At 38.5% G+C, this 20,701-nt stretch overlaps 1 protein-coding gene across 3 annotated transcripts in view; it reads right to left on the reverse strand.

Annotated features, from left to right (window-relative positions):
• cmip.S (c-Maf inducing protein S homeolog) overlaps nucleotides 1-20,701 on the reverse strand; it is a 121,877-nt gene that overhangs the window by 64,348 nt on the left and 36,828 nt on the right. For all 3 annotated transcript variants that reach the window (XR_005960862.1, XM_018260462.2, XM_018260463.2), the window contains exons 2-3: nucleotides 13,517-13,642; nucleotides 7,807-7,857 (exon numbers count right to left, since the gene is read on the reverse strand). Coding sequence is in view for 2 of the 3 variants with exons in the window: in XM_018260462.2 (XP_018115951.1) it covers nucleotides 7,807-7,857; nucleotides 13,517-13,642 (177 nt within the window). In the remaining variant the exon portion in view is untranslated. The remainder of the gene's footprint in view (nucleotides 1-7,806; nucleotides 7,858-13,516; nucleotides 13,643-20,701) is intronic.

The raw sequence follows: 20,701 nt of genomic DNA on the forward strand, positions 1-20,701 counted from the left end.
TTACTAAAATCCATTTATAAAAAGACAATAGGTCAAATGATGGCACATCATTTTTTTTAATATAGTAACAAAACAAATATGGCCCACAGAGATTAATAATACAGACACATTTAAATAATCTCTCCAGTTTCTTTAGCATTTGAAAACATTGTCTGATATTTTAGCTATCCAGGGTGCAGCTAACATCCTTAAATAAAATGCTGTTTTAACAGTAGAAAGTGAAAAGGCCAAACACTTTGAGTGTGTTACTGCAGAGGCAACAAAAAGTCCTATCTGCCAGGGCTTTTTTGGAATCTTATTACCAGCTCAACATCAGATATGAGGGATCATTTTAGGGTACATAGGTGATTGATAATTGTAGCATAAAATAATAATCCCGGTCTCTGAAAGTTCTACATGAGCTCAGTGATTTGTGGATTTGTGATTTGTTCACCTTTGATATATGATGTAGAGAGTGATTTTCTGAGTCAATTTGCAAATGGTTTTCTTTTGTTATTATCTGTGGTTTTTGAGATATTTAGCTTTTTATTCAGCAGCTCTCCAGCTGCAATTTCAGATGTCTGGTTGCAATGGTCCTATTACCCTAATGATCAAGCGCTCCTTTAAATACAAAACTGGGATATGAATAAGAGAGAGCATGAATAGAAAGATGAGTAATACAAAGTAGCAAAAGCAATACATCGTAGCATTTTGTTCTTTAGATGGAGTCAGTGGCCCCCATTCAAAGCTGGAAAGAGTCAGAAGAAAAAGGCAAATAAGCAACTATAAAAAATAAATAATGAAGAGCAATTGGAAAGTTGCTTAGAAATGGTCATTCTACAGCATACTAAACCTTAACTTAAAGGTAAACCACCCCTTTAAGGAGAAAATAAATAAGTCTGATAGTTCATTATGTATTCAGCTATATACTTTTCAATGATTGTTAGGGTGCTGATGTGGCAGGAGGGACCCCATTACCTTAGTAGCAACCTATCTATGTTGAAACTATGCAAATCACACACACACACACACACACACACACACACACACACACACACACACACACACACACACACACACACACACACACACACAACCCAAGAGCCTTTGGTTATCAGTGGATACTGGGAGATCAACTTCAACAACAACTAATGGGGTAAAAACAGAGGCACCATAGCGTAGAGCAGTGGTCCCCAACCAGTGGCTCGTGAGCAACATGTTGCTCTCCAACCCCTTGAATGTTGCTCCCCTTGGCCTAAAAACAGGAGCTTATATTTTAATTATTGTCTTGGTTTTTGTTTGCATACAAAACAGCTGTTATACCAAAATGAGCCTCCTATATACTGCCAGTACATATAGGGGCTACCAAATGGCCAATCACAGCCCTTATTCAGCACTCCAGGAACATTTTTCATTCTTGTGTTGCTCCCTAATTCCTTTTAAATCTGAATGTTGCTCACGGGTAAAAAAGGTTGGGGACCCCTGGCGTAGAGAGTGTAGATATCCATGCCTGGACCTAACAAATGTCTTTCTTTGCTGCTTGTAGAGCTACGACATAAACATATGAGCTTTTATTTGAATTTCCCATGCTCCTCCTATCTATTGCTGCTGCTCTGCACTTTAGCTAATGTTTAAGCAATGTTATTGTATGAGATAATTAATTGCTATTAAGAAACAGCTGGAGAGCTACATGTTGGTTGCAACAATTCCATAAAATTATTCCTAAAAATACAATTTTTTTTATTTAAACAAACTGAATTAAGAGATGTCCTTGGGTGATCTGCTTAGGGAAGGCACAAAGGACTCTGAAAAACACAGACTGGAAACCTTAGAATGGAAGCTGCATTTCTTGCTGAGCGAAACGGAAATCCTTCCTATACGTAGAAAGGGGAAAGTCTAGAATATTAATTTCTCCCATTAAACAAGTGAACAGGAAACCCTGCCTCTCTGCTACAGATGCAGCAACAGATACCACCCATCTATGTGACTTACTGGAATCAGTGGCAGAGCTTCTGAGAAAGGTTAATAAAGCCGTTCCACATTCATCCAAAGCGATGATGTGCATAAGCGAGTGGGTTTCCTGAGAAGTACTGACTAATCAGTTGCAATTTTGGTTTCGAGGTCAAGTTGCAAAACAAGAGAGTCAGTTTTAAAGTCACATGTTAGCTTCCCATTGTGTGATAACAGCAAACTTAGAGGAACCTACAATGATAAAGATACCTGTTTTAACAGGAGACCCCCAAAAATACAGGGTTAAATATTACAGTGGACAGCTGTAGTCTAACTCCTCCACTCCTCAATCACCCACCTACTCACAATACTCATATTGCCAGCATTAACAACAGATCCACTGGGAACTGGGCGGTAGGACATTTTTACAGCTGTTTGATTTTTTTGCCCAGTCCCCAGGGTGGCTACCTGGTTACCAATACTAGCCATATGTACGATCCATGAAATGTACCTGCGGGTTGGCTAGCCAGCTACCCCTAACAACTTCTTGTCCTAGGTCTTTATGGCCTTCCCAAAAATTCAAGCCTGGTTACATCAAGTACAAGGTCCCACATAATTAACACATAGAATATGAGTTTGAATTATTTGTTGAAATAAAAGCCCATGGGAAATGGCTTTCCTGTGCTTTATGGATTAACAGGTTTGTGTAAAACAGATCCCATACACTGTTGTTGTAAATAGAGACTTCTCCAGTTTATTTATCTTTTTGTGCATGTAGTTGCCAATATGCATATAAGGTAGCTATAAACTACAGTGAAAACTTGGTTTTAAGTACCCTGATTTAAAATTTTTCCACATTTTACATTTTTTATTTGTGGTCCCACCAATTTATAATGCATTCCAATGGGTGCATTTCCCTGATTTTAAAGGGATACTGTCATGGGAAAAAAAAAATTCCAAAATGAATCAGTTAATAGTGCTGCTCCAGCAGAAATCCATTTCTCAAAAGAGCAAACAGATTTTTTTTATATTCAGTTTTGAAATCTAACATGGGGCTAGACATATTGTCAATTTCCCAGCTGCCCCAAGTCATGTGACTTGTGCCTGCACTTTAGAAGAGAAATGCTTTCTGGCAGGCTGCTGTTTTTCCTTCTCAATGTAACTAAATGTGTCTCAGTGAGACATGGGTTTTTACTATTGAGTGTTGTTCTTAGATCTACCAAGTAAATAGAAAAACAGCCGGAGAGCACACCTTTTTGTTTTAAAAGGTTTTCATTTTATTTTGACAGGATCCCTTTAAGTAGTTTTTTTCCTGGATCTAACATCAAAATGTTGTCCTGATGTTCCCAAAAGCTGTTTTGTTTCCTCTATAAATTTTATACTTTATTTGTGAAATAAAGAGGTTTAAAATACCAATTATTGTATATGTATTGTATTGTATATTTTGCCATGGTTCTGCCTGTTAGTGGTCAATTCCAATTAGTCTGGCCCCCTTATACAGTCCTGCACCAATCACTTATTGCTTTAGGTTGTGTATGTGACTGACAGAGAGGCCTTGCACATGCCCCCAATAGTGTGACATTAACACTGTAATGCTTAACCCATTATTAACAGTAAATATTGAATCTCAAAGTAAAACAGACTCCTGTGCTTATATCCTTTCAGTACTTGAATAAAAAGTTACTTTTAACACATTTCCCTGATTTTACATTTTTTCCGGATTTTACAAAATTTTTTCCTGGTCCCCTGAAAAATGTAAAATGGGGGTTCTACTGTAAAAGTTTTCTATTCAGGGCACAGATTACAGTATTTTAGTGATTTGTATCTCTGTTTTATATCACACTTCTATATCTAAAGGTCTTTGAGTCATCACTTCAGCTCAAGTACCAATGACATAATAAGGACTGGAATCATTAAAGGGATATTGTCATGGGAAAACCTGTTTTTTTCAAAACACATCAGTTAAACGTGCTGCTCCAGCAGAATTCTTCACTGAAATCCAATTCTCAAAAAAGCAAACAGATTTTTTTATATTCTATTTTGAAATCTGACATGGGGCTAGATATTTTGTCAATTTCCCAGCTGCCCCAGTCATGTGACTTGTGCCTGCACTTTAGGATGGAACTACTTTCTGGCAGGCTGTTATTTCTCCTACTTAATGTAACTGAATCAGTCTCAGTGGGACTTGGCTTTTACTATTGAGTGTTGTTCTTAGATCTACCAGGCAGCTGTTATCTTGTGTTAGGGAGCTGCTATCTGGTTCCTTCCCTTTGTTCTTTTGTTAGGCTGCTGGGGGGGAAAGGGAGGGGTGATATCACTCCAACTTGCAGTACAGCAATAAAGAGTGACTGAAGTTTATCAGAGCACAAGTCATATGACTGGGGGCAGCTTGGAAACTGACATGTCTAGCCCCATGTCAGATTTCAAAATTGAGTATAAAAAAATCTGTTTTGAAAAATGGATTTCAGTGCAGAATTCTGCTGGAGCAACACTATAAACTGATGTGTTTTGAAAAAAACGTATTCCCATCACAGTATCCATTTAACTTTAAGGTCTTGAATCTTACTCAACTTGCTCAGCTGGAATACTTGCAATGAATTTGTATAAATAGCTACAGCCCTGAAGCCAAATTGGTCTCTACATATACAATAGCATGCTCTTACAGCTTGCCTCTGAAAAAAAAAGTATTATTTGAATTCCTTAATATGTGTTATGTAAAGCCAGAGCTTTCATTTATTAAAAATGGTCTAATGATTGCAAAGAACTGTCAAGGTTTGCTGGAAAACTTAAGCATATGGAATACAGTTACCAAAATATCTCTGGGTAACTGTATTAGTCTATTCAAAAAGGATAATTTGTATCCCTTATTGACGCTGTCCAGTTATGATAAAAGCCACTTCAGTCTTGTCTTCACATATTGATAGAAATTATATTGTTTGGACTCACCCAACCCTAGACAGGATAGGACTGGGCCACCAGGACATCGCGAAAAAACAAATTGGGCCCTGTACGAAGCTGCTAGTGTGGCTTCCAATATCCCTCCCTGGCCCACTGTGGACCTGCAAGAAGCAGAAGGCAGGCGCGGGGGTGCCTGAGGCGGTTGTGTCGCACAGGCTTTGTGGCTGGGGCAAGGTGGGTGTGGTGGGCCACAAGGCAGCCGCTCTGGTGGGCCCCGAGCCCCCCAGTCTGACGCCGTCCCTAGATATAATTTGGACTCCAAAATGCCAGTTTGAAAATCTGATTTTAGTCACAAATAGGAAAGCCCTTCTTTATACCTATATATGCTGCAAGAGTGCATGCAGATTAAAATGACAGCATTTAAAAAATTACATTTCCTCCCAAGAAATAAAGGTAAATAAAATGGCAGATAAATAAATAGAAGCATGCACATTTAATGGCATGATAAAATTATCTATTCAACAACAAACATATTAACATGTTGACATGTATAACTTTAAAAGGTTACTACTACTACAGGTATGGCATCCATTATCCGGAAACCCACTATCCAGAAAGCTCCAAATTACAGAAAGGCTACCTCCCACAGACTCCATTATAATCAAATAATCCAGATTTTTAAAATGTATTTTCTTTTTATCTGTAATAATAAAAAATTGCCTTGTACTTGATCCAAATTAAGATATAATTAATCCTTATTGGAAGCAAAACCAGTTTATTGTGTTAATTTGATGCTTACAAGATTTTCTAGTAGACTTAAGGTATGACGAAACAAATTACAGAAAGTCCCGATCATTTTAGATAACAGGTCCCATACCTGTACTTGCTATGCTACATTTTTATGTATATTATTTGTTATTAATTAACTTGGTAGTTTACCTTTATTAACTTATTACATTTATCTTTATTAACTTCTTATTGAATGTCCTATTCTAAGCACCTTTTTACTTTTCACTTTTGCAACAAAGAGGTGCTGCAGCAATATTCTTTCTAGTGCATGTTTTGCCCCTGGCAAGGGCTTATAGATTGTGTTGCACCCTGTCCGCAAGGCTTTTTGAAAGGCGGTTGAAGCACACACTACTTGTATTACTAGGAGATTTTTGGTAAGTCACTTGTCCAATCTTGCTAAGAGTTTCTACTAGGATTTTAACCAGTGTCTCCAGCTTTTTATAAATAATAAAAGGTAAAGAAAAAATACTTATAACTTTTAATATATTGCTTATACACATCAAATTTTAATAAGAAGGAATAGTGATTATCTGAAAAATTGCTTCCTATCATAATAGAGTGACGTCTTTGTTCTACTATTAGTTATGATATTCACTCAGACAATTAAATATAAATATTTTTTAGCTTTTTAAGATTAATTTGTATTTACTGTTGTTTAGCAGAGTTTGTTTGACAGGTCCATTTGTAATAAAAGTTTCTGTTGCTTACACAGGTTCACATGAAAGATGTGAGCTCTGCTTTATGGGTATCTGGCCTGTAGTGATGTGCAGGCCGACCCGATACCCATGGGACCCGCGGGTCGGGTAGGTTCAGGTCGACCTCGCAGTGCTCCTCGCGGGTGCGGGTTGAGCTCTTCTCCTGCTCTCACCTTCAAATGCCGGCATTCGACTTCCGGGTTCAGGTTTTATGACATCATTGTGACGTCATCGGTGGCGCGGGTCTATAAAAGGACCCCCGGAAGCGGGTGCGGGCGGGCGCAGGTCGTAGCAGGGTGGGTTAGGGTCGAGTGTGGGTCAGGGAAACCCTGACCCGCACATCACTACTGGCCTGGACTTCTGTTATCTGCGAGAGAAAATGCTTATTGAGCCTTTGGTCCGAGAGATGGTCAGAGAGTGTAGCAACATCCTTCTTAGCCAGCCTCAGCAAGGAAAGGCAGTTCTGGGGGGCTACTCTGAAAGCATTGTTACAGTTGGTGGCGAGGAGCGATCATAAGTACCTTAGACAGATCATTATTTAAAACCACGTTTTATTTTAATAGTAATATTTGTAAAGTACAGATGCTTTTGATGCAATGTATTACGCTGTAGCTAGATCTCATTCATTTTGACAATAAGGTGTCATTGGTGTGCCTCTCTCTCATAGTGCACATTAGTGATGTTAAAGTGATACTTACACTAAAAATTTTCTTTTCAAAATATTAATCTACATTAAAAGTTACATATAGGTGACGTTGATCATTTTTTGCAGATAGTTCTGCTTTTGTAAGTAATTATTACGTGAAGTTTCTAAACCTGATTGTTTTGCCAACCTGACTGTCCCATCTCAGCCTGTTAGAGTTTCTAATGCTAACGGACTACTGCTGTACAAATATGGCAGCCTCCTCATAGAGGAACATGGGGCATCAGACAGGTAATGTAAAAGCATCCAGCAAATACTTTATGCAACTTATAAGTAGCTTCCAAAAGCAATATTATGATAGATGTAAAAGAGAGTTTAATTTCTGGTGTCAGTATCTCTTTAAGGTATGAAGAGCCAAATTACAGAAAGATCCGTTATCCGGAAAACCCCAGGTCCCGAGCATCCTGCATAACAGGTCCCATACCTGTACCACACTGTGGGCCAGATTAAATTCAGTGAGAAAAAGGTTTATCACGTGAAAAGTTATGAACGAGATTTAATTTGTGATGCAATTCAATTCAGAAAATCTTGTGTCAGTTTATCATGTGAAAACTTTAAAAATACTAGGGATGCACCGAATCCAGGAATCGGTTCGGGATTCAACCTTTTTCAGGCCTAATTCATGTGTCTTGAATCCGAATTTACATATGCAAATTAGGGGTGGCAAGGGAAATCACGTGACTTGTTGTCACAAACCAAGGACGTTAAAATGTTTTTTTCAAATTTTTCCATTAAAGGTTACATTAAAGGTTTAAAATAATCACTGAACTTGTATGTATTAGCCTTACTCACCTTCCACTGCAAAGAATGAAACCACTGATCTCTCAAATAGCTGTTTGCAGCCTGCAACAAATAAAAGAAGGTGATATTAGGTCTGTCATAATGTTCCCACTCATATAAATTGAGAAAGATGAATTTTATGTATACTTGACTTGCAGCTTACCCAAAGTCCCATTTTTTTGTGAAAATATTTCATTCCTACGGTTATTGCTGTTGCAAGTCCCATTTTATAATGCCTTAGCCATTGGTAAAATTAAATGAAAGGCTAATGCACTGCTAATGCATTGTGCACCAAGCATTACCCCATATATACCCATATACATTTGGAGTATCCAGAAGGTACATTGGTTTTACAATCCTGTATCAAGCAGACAGAGCCCACCTTTATAACCAAAAATACTGAACATACTTCCTGGAATATCCTCTTAAGCAAATATCTTATCTTCCTTTTCTGGACACTTCAGTGGCCTTCAAGCAGGGCTGGTGTGGTGTACAATTAACAATGATCTTTCAGTATCTGCTTCCTGCAGTGTATGTAAATATTTGCTCTAAACTGGGTATACATTTAATCAGGGCAGCTGAGTCTGTTATTGAAAATGAACAATGCTCCCTTTTTTCTGCCAGAACAATTGATGGAGAAAACAGCACCAGAGGTTCATAAAATAAGCGAAGACATGGAAGAGATCAAATTCTAAAACGACGCATAGGATAATAACACCTGCAGAAATATTCTTAAGGCAACCATTATGGGACCCATTATCCGGAAACCCGTTATCCAGAAAGCTCTGAATTATGGAACGGCCATCTCCCATAGACTGCATTTTATAAAATAAATCCAAATTTTTACAAATGATTTCCTTTTTCTCTGCAATAATTAAACAGTACCTTGATCCACCGGGGCACCAAAGACTACGAGTCTCCCACTCCACTAATGACAGCCACGGTCAGAACTTGGAAAATTGCCTTACAACTTTGTCCGAAGCATGAAAATCAATTCTCACCTAACCAGCCTCTTTGGTTTAACCCCCAACTCCCACAATTACGGACTATACCGGACCCTACAATCTGGGCCCGGTATAACATAAAATACCTAGGGCAAGTCATGGCACAGGGCGAATTGCTTACTTTTGACGAGTTGAAACTTACTTTCAGTATGCCTAATAAGATGTTTTTCCGTTTTTTGCAACTGCGCCAGGCCATTACTACACAGTTCGGACCAGTCCGCCCAGACACTTCACCCCAAAAACTGGAGGTCCTGGCATTTACTCCAGATCTTGCCAAGCCAGTCTCCCAATTTTATGCTCTTTTGAATACCCCTAAGGACCCTATACTAAGTAACTTATACCACAAATGGCTACAGGATGTTCTGCAGCTCACCACTGATATGTGGAAAACTATTCTGGAATCGCATAGTTCAAAACTTGTTAGCTCTAAAGATAAAATGATTCAGTTTCGGTTCCTTCATAGGTCCTATTTGACGCCCCATAGGCTCCATGTCATACACCCTAATGTACCAGACGTTTGTCCTAAATGCTCTCACTCCCCGGCGAATTTCATACATATGGTGTGGCTTTGCCCAAAAATAAGGAGATTTTGGGGAAAAGTGATAGAGGAAATAGGTCTTGTCCTAGCGCTTATTGTCCCTTTCAACCCTGAAACGGTTCTGTTAAACCAAGTTGAGGACACTACCCCTGCCACTGCAGAGCAGACTCTCCTTAATTTCCTGTTTATACAGGCAAAACGACTCATTGCTATGAGGTGGAAATCGGCTCTCCCCCCTCAAAAACTCCATTGGATACAGATGGTCAATGATGCTGTCCCTCCGTACCAACTATTATATTTGCAGAGAGGTTGCCCAAACAAATTTAAGAAAATCTGGTCACCCTGGATCTCTGAGCACCTGCCTGCTCTAGACTGTCATTTAACTAATCCCCAGGGAACCCACAACCCCCTTTCCCCTTGATTTACCCCCCCCCCCCAAGTTAGCCAGGGAAGTAATGGTGGAATAATATCTTCAACAATGCTGATGGGTATTACGTTCTTTTATTTGTTTGTAGGATAGTTGACATCCAGGTATTCTGACGTTTTCCATTCTATGCAAAGGCGTATGATTCAATTTGTGTCCATGGTATATTTCTGACATATGCGTTGAACTAGCTATTCTTTGTCATATTTGCATACTAGATAACGAATGGACGTTGTAAAATCTGATGCACTTGTGATGTGGATGTATGTTTGTTTGAAAAGCAATAAAAAAAGAAATTTGAAAAACAGTACCTTGATCCAACAACAAATATATAAATAATCCTTATTGGACACTAAGCCGTCCTATTTAAATGTTTACATAATTTTCAAGTAGACTTAAGACATGAAGATTAGAATTATGGAAAGATCCATTATCCAAAAAAACCCAGAACCTCTGCTTTTCATATTCCAGTCTCTTATTGAAATCAGTGCATGGTTGATAGGGTAATTTGGACACTAGTAACCGATTGTTTAAAATGCGAACTGGAGAGCTGCTAAATAAAAAGCTAAATAACTCAAAAACCACAAATAATTAAAAATGGAAACCAATTGAAAATTGCCTCAGAATATCACTCTCTACAGCATACTAAAAGTTAACTCTAAGGTGAACAACCCCTTTAAAGTCGCCAGGAGTAGCTTATTGCCACCCAAGGTAACCTGTGGGCGGGTTGCTGCCTGAAGCAAGATTCTCAGCTTGCGTCATGGCAGCAGCACCCGTGTTTGTATAAAAGTATTATAGCTGACTAAATGTTGGTCTTACTGTCTAAAACAAGACAAAATATCAAGTACAATTGATAGCAAGCATACTTTTTTTAACCAAGGAAACAATGGAAGCTATGTGTAAAATTCACAGGGATCCATATATTTCCTTTGGCATGGTGTTTGGAAGATATACAAAAATGCTTACAGAGTGAGGCAGTATCAGCCTAATAATAAATTATTGGTTATACGGTGTTCAAAAGTTATTAACCTACACATTGCTACTCTAAACTCGAAACTGGGTCTCCACTTTTGACAGAAGTCGGCAACCTGCTAATCTCCAGCTACTATTGCACTAGAACTTCTATCCTCTGCAAGCAATCTCACTAGCTAATCAATGGTAGTATGCAATTGCTTTTTCAGTGGTAACCATGCCCCTTGAGCACAGGAGGTTCCAGCTGACTGACACAAGAGTAGCAATTCCTTGGATTGCGCCCTGGCCAATAAAAAGTATGCTTGATACCAGTTTTACTTATAGGGGGAAAAAAAAGATAAAAATATAGGAAGGTCTGCATTTTTTCCCAACAAAGATGGCAACCCCACAACTCCTAAAATAGGTAACCCCCTGGAAGAATACGGAGTAAAAAAGAATTTTTATTACACTTTTAGGTCTGAAAGCTCAGAGTAAACACCATTAATTTAGTAGTAGCTGGAGAGTCAAAGTGCAGCACCAGCTTCTGTATTTTCATTGTGTTTAACAAGGGTTTCTCCTGTGTTTGTTTTTCCATCTGGTTACCTCTGATTATTAAGAACAGAAAAAGGCACCACGTGTGTGTGCAAAACATTTACACAAGGGAAAACAAGCACAGCAATAATAACTCCTCTATAAAGGTTTGTTTAACCCCTCACAATATCACATATCCATGTGTTTCAGATTCAATCGGTTTCAAATACATATAACACAGGCACCCTCAAGAGTCAAGACCCTTAAAATGACAATGGCATAAATACCTGGTGGGGGGGGGTAATAATGTCAGTTCACCAGGAGCTTACCGGTACCTATTTCACACTCAGCTATTACATTATGAGGCTGATTTACTTCCACAAATACTAATTTGCACCAGTTCAGTTACCCATAGCAACCAATTAGAGATTTGTTTTGATGAGTCTTTTACAAGTTACAACATTAAAGAACAGATCAGATTGTTTGCTGTAGGCAATTGCACTGATGCAATTTTTCACCTGTAACCTTAAATCACCCTCCATCTATTACTGTATGCACTTATACACAATTACTTATGTATATACTATTTAAGGAAAGAATTCTGGTCTTCTGATAATGTGCAGTAATATTCACGATAACATGTCATTTAAGGTTGTCATATAAGGGATTAGGTCCAAATTTAACAACCCTGATAAGAATACAAGTCATTGCAACCAGTGTAGGCATCAGAAGGGGACCAGTAAACCTTGCAGAATGGTGCAGTCAGACAACCAATAATGGGTTTGGTCTTAATCAAGTTAATTAAGGTCTTAGGCCCTTGACACGTAGGGTGTATTCTCCACCTGCATTTTTCAGCTGGTGGCGAAGAGGGCTGCCACTTTTTAACAGAGAAGAAACTGGAAGGGAGGCAGATATACAAGGAGGTGATGTAAATGGATTGGCTTGATATTACAGAGGCAGAGTTGTGATGTCAAAATCTGAATCGTGAGATGATTTAGCGAGCCTGTTGGAGCTATGGGCCAGATCAGAGATGGGCCAGGGGATGATTGACAAATTATTACAAATATACTGCAAGCAAATTGCTGGTAATATAGGCCGATTAGGCTGGTGAAATACTGACCAGAATACAACCCTAGTGGAGAAGCTTCCAAATGTGCCATGTTTAAGTTACATGTAATTTGCCTGTCTCTAAAAAAAATTTGCAGGCTACATGTACAGTGCATGTCAGTGACCCTATACAGGACCATGCAAATAGAGTACATTTAGGGTAGTGTGTGCAATTGGGACAGTGTAAGATTTAGCCAAGATTCAGCAGGTACGGAACAACTGTACCAAGGCACCCCTTATTGAATCAGCGAGAGTTTTTATTTCAGATAAATGCAATATTGACAAGGTTTCCTATATCAGGTAGGGAGGAGAAATAGAAATAAATAAAGAAGATTTAACTGTTTTGCTATAATGCCCCAGGAAAGCACAAAAAGCTACAAGACTGACAACAACCAAAACCACCCATGCCACCTTCCATAAAATGGGAATCATTGGACAGCACCAGTGCAGGCACCTTTCAGCCTGAAGATCCTGACAAGAGCATCTGGTATTCCATTGCTATATCGTAGGTTTGAAACATGTATAGCAGTGGCATAGCTAGATATAATTGGGTCCTACAGCAAATTATTTTTCAGACCCCCAAAATGTTTAGAGGTTGACTTGTTTTACCAATATTTATTGAAACTATATATGAATTAGGGCCTCGTGGGGCCCCTATTCCTCCTGGGCTCCCCTGCAGCTGTAGGGTCTGCTTCCTCTATAGTTACGTCCCTGATGTATAGTTGGTTTGAGCCCAGATGCACATGCTGTGGATTCTATTTACCTGATTGTAGAAACTAATAGCAGACATTCTCCAGAACAAAGATGTCAATATAGAGTAGCTATAGCCTAATACAAAGATAAAAACCTGCATATTTACCCAGTTTATTAGTTCTAATGTCAATTATAATGTGCCCTTACAAATCATCTCAAATTACATCATTTACAGGAAAAACCGATATACCTATTATATTGTACACGTGTAATTTGATCCTGTTGTTTTCAATTGCCAAAGAAAAAAAGAGGTTAAATACCCAGTTACTGCATACACCATTAAGTTGTCTAACTTACATCTACAGGCCGCTGTAAACAAACAAGTCTCAGAAAGAAGTGTCTTATTGGGGGTGCAAATTTCACGCTCTTACCCTAAACTGTAATTCATAGAAAGACAATTATTGTTTACAGTACCTGAAGTAAGACAGTGCCGCCAGGAATTGTAAGCTGTAAACAGTATTTAGGGGCATTTTCCCAGGATAGCAGCTGGACATCCTCAATAGCGCTGTATGAAATGCTATTTTCCATGTATCCGGTAGGCTGCAAAAAGAAAAGAAGAGAATCAGCTTGTGTTTAAGACTCTATTAGTGCACTCTTTGTAGAAACATAATAAACACATTGTACAAATACAAACATATAAATGGCAGTGTTTGTTCATTTGAAAGCCAGATAAAAATACAGTCAGTTTAGTTAAGAGGTTAAGCTATAACTAACATCTCGGGTGATACCACACCCAGTTCTGTTCATGGACATTTCAAGCAGCAGAAAAAAAAGACAGCAAGTTGCTTCCTCCCTACCAATGCCAACTGCTACACAGTGGGGCACAAGGCACTTTCCAGCTCTGAGCTGGTGAAAGCCCAAAGCAACTTCAATGGAATCCAGTGCCGGTTTACATGACCTGATATACATAATCTACTAATACTTCTTAAAGGGCACCTGTTGGGAAAAAATGTTATCCCAAACCAAAGGTGCAGGCTGATAGAGCAGCCATTTCCTGTGACTTTGTGAATGCGAGTGACCGGACATGGCTGCTCGCACCGGGAGCTCCCTCCCAGTGTGGCGGTTAAAAAAAATTAAAAAAAACTACTGTTGGTTGGGGATAACATTTTTACCCAACAGGTGCCCTTTAAGTGATAGACTTAATATAATATAACATCTGCACAATTTCTTCCCACATTTTATAACGTTCACTTGAAGATTAGCTCTTTCATGTGTATCTGTAATGTAAACATATGGGTATTGCTCTAAATAACCATTTACCATACATTGACATAAACTGACATTGAATAAAAATTGACATTGAATAAAATAAGAACCCTGGAAGTATATGCCTTAGGTACAGGTAAGGCATTTAAAGCATATCTCCGAATTTGGCAGCCCTATTTATAATTAGTTTTTTGCCTATATCAACTTTTTTGGGAGTTATGTGAGTGGAAAAATGGCTGCAGGATGGAAGTTACAAAATCAAGTTTTTTACAGCATAGGCACTTTGCTTAAAGGGGAACTTTCGCAAACATGAATCTAATATAAGCTTCATCATACTGAAATAAGAAGTTTTCTAAATATAATCATTAAAAAAATCAAAATCAATTAAAAATTCTGAACAATTTCTGAAACATTCAAGTTACTCCACTATTCCTCTCTCAGCATCTGTTTCTCTTCACTCTCTTTTCATGCAAGAATTGGGAGTCTGATTTTGAATGACAGTTAAATCCAATATATCTTTTAGGGGGGCTCCTTTTTCGTAAAAGAGGTATTAGAGCTCACTCTATTAAAATCACCAGACATCTAACTGCTAGGAAAGAGAGACACATCCCTTAGAGAGTTGTCAATCACTCATAAGCCCTTTGCAGCTTCCACAGTCGTGATACCTCTGCTCCACAAGCTTCAGAGACTCCCCGTATTTGCATCTCTGCAGACACAATCAGGCAAACTAAAAGAGGAACTAAGGTGTTTTTGTCACTACTTATCAAATTGCTTGATCCTGATATATTTTTGTTGAAGACCACTCTGTACTGGTTTAAGCAGTACGTAAAGACAGAAACAGCAAAGTCAATTTTAGTCTAGTAACCAGGACCATCATAACAGAACCCTAGTAGAGTAGAATGAATCAGATGATTCTAATAGTTCAAGAGGCTATAAAAACATGTGTGTAAAAAAGTTTGTAACGCATGATTTGTTTCTTTAAGGTAAAGGAACACCTCAAATATGCCATCCCATATCCATGTGTGCAACGTGGATAACAGTTCATAACAACTAAACCAAGGCTACTCTATACTTCTGTTACAAAGTTGTAACTTAATCGGCACTTACGCTGAATCTGTGTCCACTCTAATCCAGAGCTTGGCACACACAAGGCTAAATGAACTCTCAGGATAAAAAAGAAAAGGGTGCAACAGCTGTGTATGGTAACTTAGGTTTCAGCCACTAATGTGGAACACCTCATTCTTGGCTTCTGATATAAACTTTATGAAACACCTTAAAACGTGTTAGTATCGAGCAAAGGAATCTTCTGAAATCAATGCCATATCTTATCGGTGGCATGAATCATTACTGGTACGTTATTTATACTAATATGCACAAACTGCAATATAATATAGTATTAGAGCAAAATAATCCACTACTGGTGAGATGTGCTTAGATGGGTCTTCCCTTTTCGAGGTTGGAACAACATCTGTTCTAGGTTGGGCAGTTAAAAGTGGTAGTGTTTTCCTATAATTATAATGAGGAGCGATTAATGGTGATTTCTATCATTTTGCTAAGGTGACCTTTCTGGACATAAATTAACAGGCAAATTACCAAGTATAACCTCATACTTTTAGGTTACATTATTTCTGATCAGCTGTGCTTTTTCTACCAGCAACAGAAAGTTTATTTTTTATTATATGGAGCCTTGCACTTGATAGATTAACAGATCTTGGCAGAGAAAGATTCAGGCATTTCTAGCTTGTGTCTGATCTTTTCTTATTTTTGATGTAGGCTCCCTACATACTGGCAACTTTTGTATCATTCAATCAGAAGAGCCAGAAGATCAGTCTGAATGCATTCACATACAAATGTGTCCATAAAGTCTGTAATGTGCATTCCTTTTGACCATTTCAATTTGTAAATTTATAGCAAATGTCTTAATTTTATTGAAATGTTTATATTATAGGCAGGAGGCCATAAAAATTTAAAGTGCCCCTCAAGGGTAGGCCAAGCATGAGCGGAGACGTTGCGCGGAAGGGTGGTTTTGTTGCAGAGCAGAGTGAACCCAGAAAGGGGTAGGCAGAAGACTCTTCAAAAGTTACCTGCCCAGCACCCCCCTTTGTTGTGCCCTAGACAGGTGCCTCTTCTGCCGACCCTTTGTTCCGGCCCAGTTGCCACTAGTTAATAAATTACCAACTGGACAGCGCTAGTGGACAATAAAAGTGTTCACAATTGCTACTGCATTTTATAGAGTATTATACAGCCTTTTATCAAATGCTCCCTGATCTTTTTTGGCCAGTGATGCTTATCTACAGCCAGATCTGCTCATTACGTGAGGTCACCTGACAAGTAGATTTGGGCCTGATTTGGCCATCCACATGCTGGGCCTAGTCGGGCTGACCATTATCCATTGAGGCCTATGGAGACCTATTGAAGTCTACCATACAGGACTGATAAGGAAGAAACTTTTTATTATTAAAAATTCTGGAAGGAAGACAATGCCATGCAGCACAAGAGCTTGTATAACACAGGAAGTAATCTCACAGTCACTGAAAGGGCTTCAAATGACCTTTTCAGTGAGGGAGCTTGGGTGACACAGGAAGTGATCTCACACTAGGTTACCCTGTCTGCCATCTTTAATGAAAGGAAAGAGGAGGAAGAAAATGTATCCACAATGCTGAATTAATAAACTGACAAGTAGAATAAATTACCAATGCAGTTAAACAAAAGTATAAGGAAGAGGGCATGAACAATCTACTTGAATGAAGTCATTCCCAACATTTACAGAAAAGCAAATTATATCATATGGTAGTGCGTTTCTATTGATGTTATCATCAATCATATAGCAGCTAAAATGCAAAGAAGGAACGCCATAGGCACTCAAAAACGTACCCATTTTTACATTCTAGTAGAGAGGTTCTATCAATAAATATATATTAATTAAATAAAAACAGATCCGTCAAATTATCTTGAGGTCTTGATTGTGTTTCTAACGATTTTTGTCTTTCACATTGAAATCTACCCATTGTCCATTTGTTTGCAGGGCCAAGCAGGCAGCTACCCACAGTTATCCTGGCTTCAACTAGATATCGCTTGAAATGGTCTTTTTAGTTGATGGGCAAATCGTTCATTTAAACTATAATTTCAAGATAACCTTGGTCTTACGATAACAAAAAGATCTTTTGAAAACCTTAACATCTATGGCCACCTTAACCGTCTTTTACACAGCTCTTTCAGGTCATATGTTAACATTGTTTTTTCCAACAAGGCCCGTATGGAATCCAACATATGGGCTGAGCACTGGCTGGATAAAGGGGTTAAGATGAAGTAAGTAGTGACAGCATAGAGCCACGAAGCAGTGTGTCCAAAGCACAGATTTCCCAATGGTGCCTATAAGCATCTAAATACACTTTTGTTGACATATAATTATTTATTAACGGAGCAAGAATAAGAGGCCCAGTGCTTCACTGTAGCAAGTAAGAGGGCAATTACATATATCAGTCCAACACACAAAGTAGTGAAAAAATATTAAGCGTTATGGCACATGGGCATTTTTGTTACCCTCTGGAGAGAGGGAAAGTCAAAACACTACAGCCTAAATCCCTTCTCTGTCCCTGCCACTAATGTTAATGAATCAGAAGAGCCATGAGTGAAACACGCAGAGTGGTGGCAGATGGACCTCTGCTCAAAAATGTGTATGTCTGTAAAATGTCTCTCTGAGAACAAAACAGCAAATACCAGCTAGCACTGTTTGCCGGGCCAAGCTGCCAAACACCACATTTATATGAAGTTAAGATTGCTGCAAAAACGTTGTTCAGACATGTTACACTTGCTCAATGGCCTTGTGAAGGTGTGGAATGTCAGCTCAAACTTAATGTTAAATTTAGGGCAGGGAAAGACTGTTGACACATAAGAAGTTATAAAATAACAGTGGGGAAATCTGTGCCAGTTCTCGTTCCCATAGCAAATATAGCAGATAGTCTAGGTGTGGAACAAATTTTGTGCCTTTTTAATAAATTGTCCCCAAAAATGCAAGCATATTCCTAGATTTCCATATGGCACTTTGCTGTAATGTAAAAAAAAAAAGAAAAGAAATTGCTTACTTTGCACCTGAGAAGCACAAAACTACTTTGATTAGTGTGGTTCAGTTTAGTAACATGCAAACATTTGCCACAGCAACCATAATAAATGCTTCTTTGAAAAAAAAAAATTATACTCTCCGATTGGTTGCTATGTTTCTGTATGGATGATATATTGTACAAGAATAGCAAGTATGCCAGGTACTAGAAATCCTCCTGTGTTTGGGTTGGTTGCATTGCACTATGCTGCCACACAGCAGCTGCCAAACGGAAAGATGTATATTTGTGTGCACAAGAGCACAATGGTGTTTCCAAATACAGATTTTCCACAACAGAAAAGCTATTGTGTGCTGTAGAAAGTCCCTGCTTTCTATATTACTATAAACGCCAATGCTATTTTGCTATCAAAAGTACCTTATTGCAACAATGGCAGAGCACTATTCCTAGGTAAAAAAACATTTCTTAAGACAAATCAGATATGTTAAGCTGCACCTAATGTTAAGCTGCACCAGAATGATCTGCAAGAGGTTCTGCAGAAGCAGGTGTTACTGGATAATTAAGCTGAACATCATTTTGTGAGAAAGTGAGCATGTGACGTGTCTTTGCAAAACACAAATTTTGCCTAATCAGTTCATTTTGAGTCATCTTGCCCTCATTAATGTGACTCTTATCGGCAAGTCAGCAGCCATCCCCAAGCACACAAAGTCATAACAACTTGCAATAATCATCACTGGATTATCAGTTTTTCAACAACAGCCCTGAACTCTACAAGTATAGCTATTTTGGAAATACAGTAGATGTTTAATATTGTGTTGTACTTTCTATAAATACAAGATTTATTTTACAATACTCTGTCAGACGGTTACAGGCATTTTAAATAATATGGCATTTCCTGTAATGTATATACACAGCATGCGTATGTAAGGTGATATAATGAAAAATATACAGGTACAGTACTTAAACAGCTTACCACACAAGGAGATGAAGTGATGAGCAACCCCAGTACTTTCTTGAAACCCCCCATACAGCCATCGGCTTGCAATGACACCTGTATCCCCTGTACCTTGCTTGGCAGGCACATGGGCCGTAAACATACCCAATATGCACCTGTCCAGTGGGCGCAGGAGATATAGGTAATTGGAAGCAAGATGGCAGCATGGCACTATTGAAAAAAGTACCCTGAGCCGATAGGGTTTTTAAGGGCTCATTTATCAAAGGTAGTGAGCTCCCTCTTAGCTCAATTTACATGAAAAGATTTGCGTTTTGTCTTTCTATACATTTTTTGCCAAAACTATTTTAGTACCTCAATTTTACCAATTTCCAATAAAACATATGGGCACCTGGACACATACAGCTATGAGCTATGAGTCCAAAGTTTAATGGGAACATATACCATCATTTTTTTTATTGCGCAAATAGACTGGCAAATGCCAAAGGGGCTGCTATAAGGGTAGGACTACATGGACGTTTTTGGCACGACCCAACGCGATGCGACAAAACGCCTGCAACAAGTCGCATGCAACAGAAATAAGGTAAGAGATAGAAATGTTGGATGAAGTCACAGCGTTGATCCAACGCGACACGAATGTCGGATACAGACGCAGCGTGCAGCAGTGTTCGGATTTCTCTCAACTCCCTCCTATCCTGCATGTTAAGTGGGTAAATCCCACCCGCTCTGATAAACGCTCTACTGGCTGCACCCAATTGTAATCTGGGGTTTGGGTGTGCAATAAGCTTATCATACAATCTGGAAATAAATTGATTGTACTTTGTGCGCAATTGGCAAACAAATATCCTACATACAATAAACAGCACAGTTTAAAAACAGTATGAGATAAACAGTTTCTGCACATTATTAATTGATCTATCCAGTTAGATCATATGTTTTGGCTTAATAATAAAAGATGCAGGGAGTTGCACAGAAAATACATTTGCTTTGATTGAATAAAAATAAATAAAGTGTTAATTGCAGGGGTATTGGCAAGTTGGGTATGGGACACGCAGGGAGGAAGGTGGGAAGGGGTTTCCCAGCTAATGCAGAGTTCATAGCTATTAGTAAAAGCTATGACCACTTTGTGTAAAGAATGAATAGACACTCCCATTCCTCATTTCAGCCTCAATTCAGTAGAAGCATCCCTCTGCAGCTCTGATATAATGATACTTTCCAGATGTCAGCATCATTTCATGCTGTAAACAATGACAAATATTATAGTAGAAAATGAGTATTATACAAAATATCACCTTTAAAGTTTAAAGGGGTGGTTCACCTTTAAGATATTTTAGTATGTTATTGAATGGCTAATTCTAAGCAACTTTCAATTCATTATTTATT

Source organism: Xenopus laevis, chromosome 4S (assembly GCF_017654675.1).
Source record: "Xenopus laevis strain J_2021 chromosome 4S, Xenopus_laevis_v10.1, whole genome shotgun sequence".
NCBI lineage: Eukaryota > Metazoa > Chordata > Amphibia > Anura > Pipidae > Xenopus > Xenopus laevis.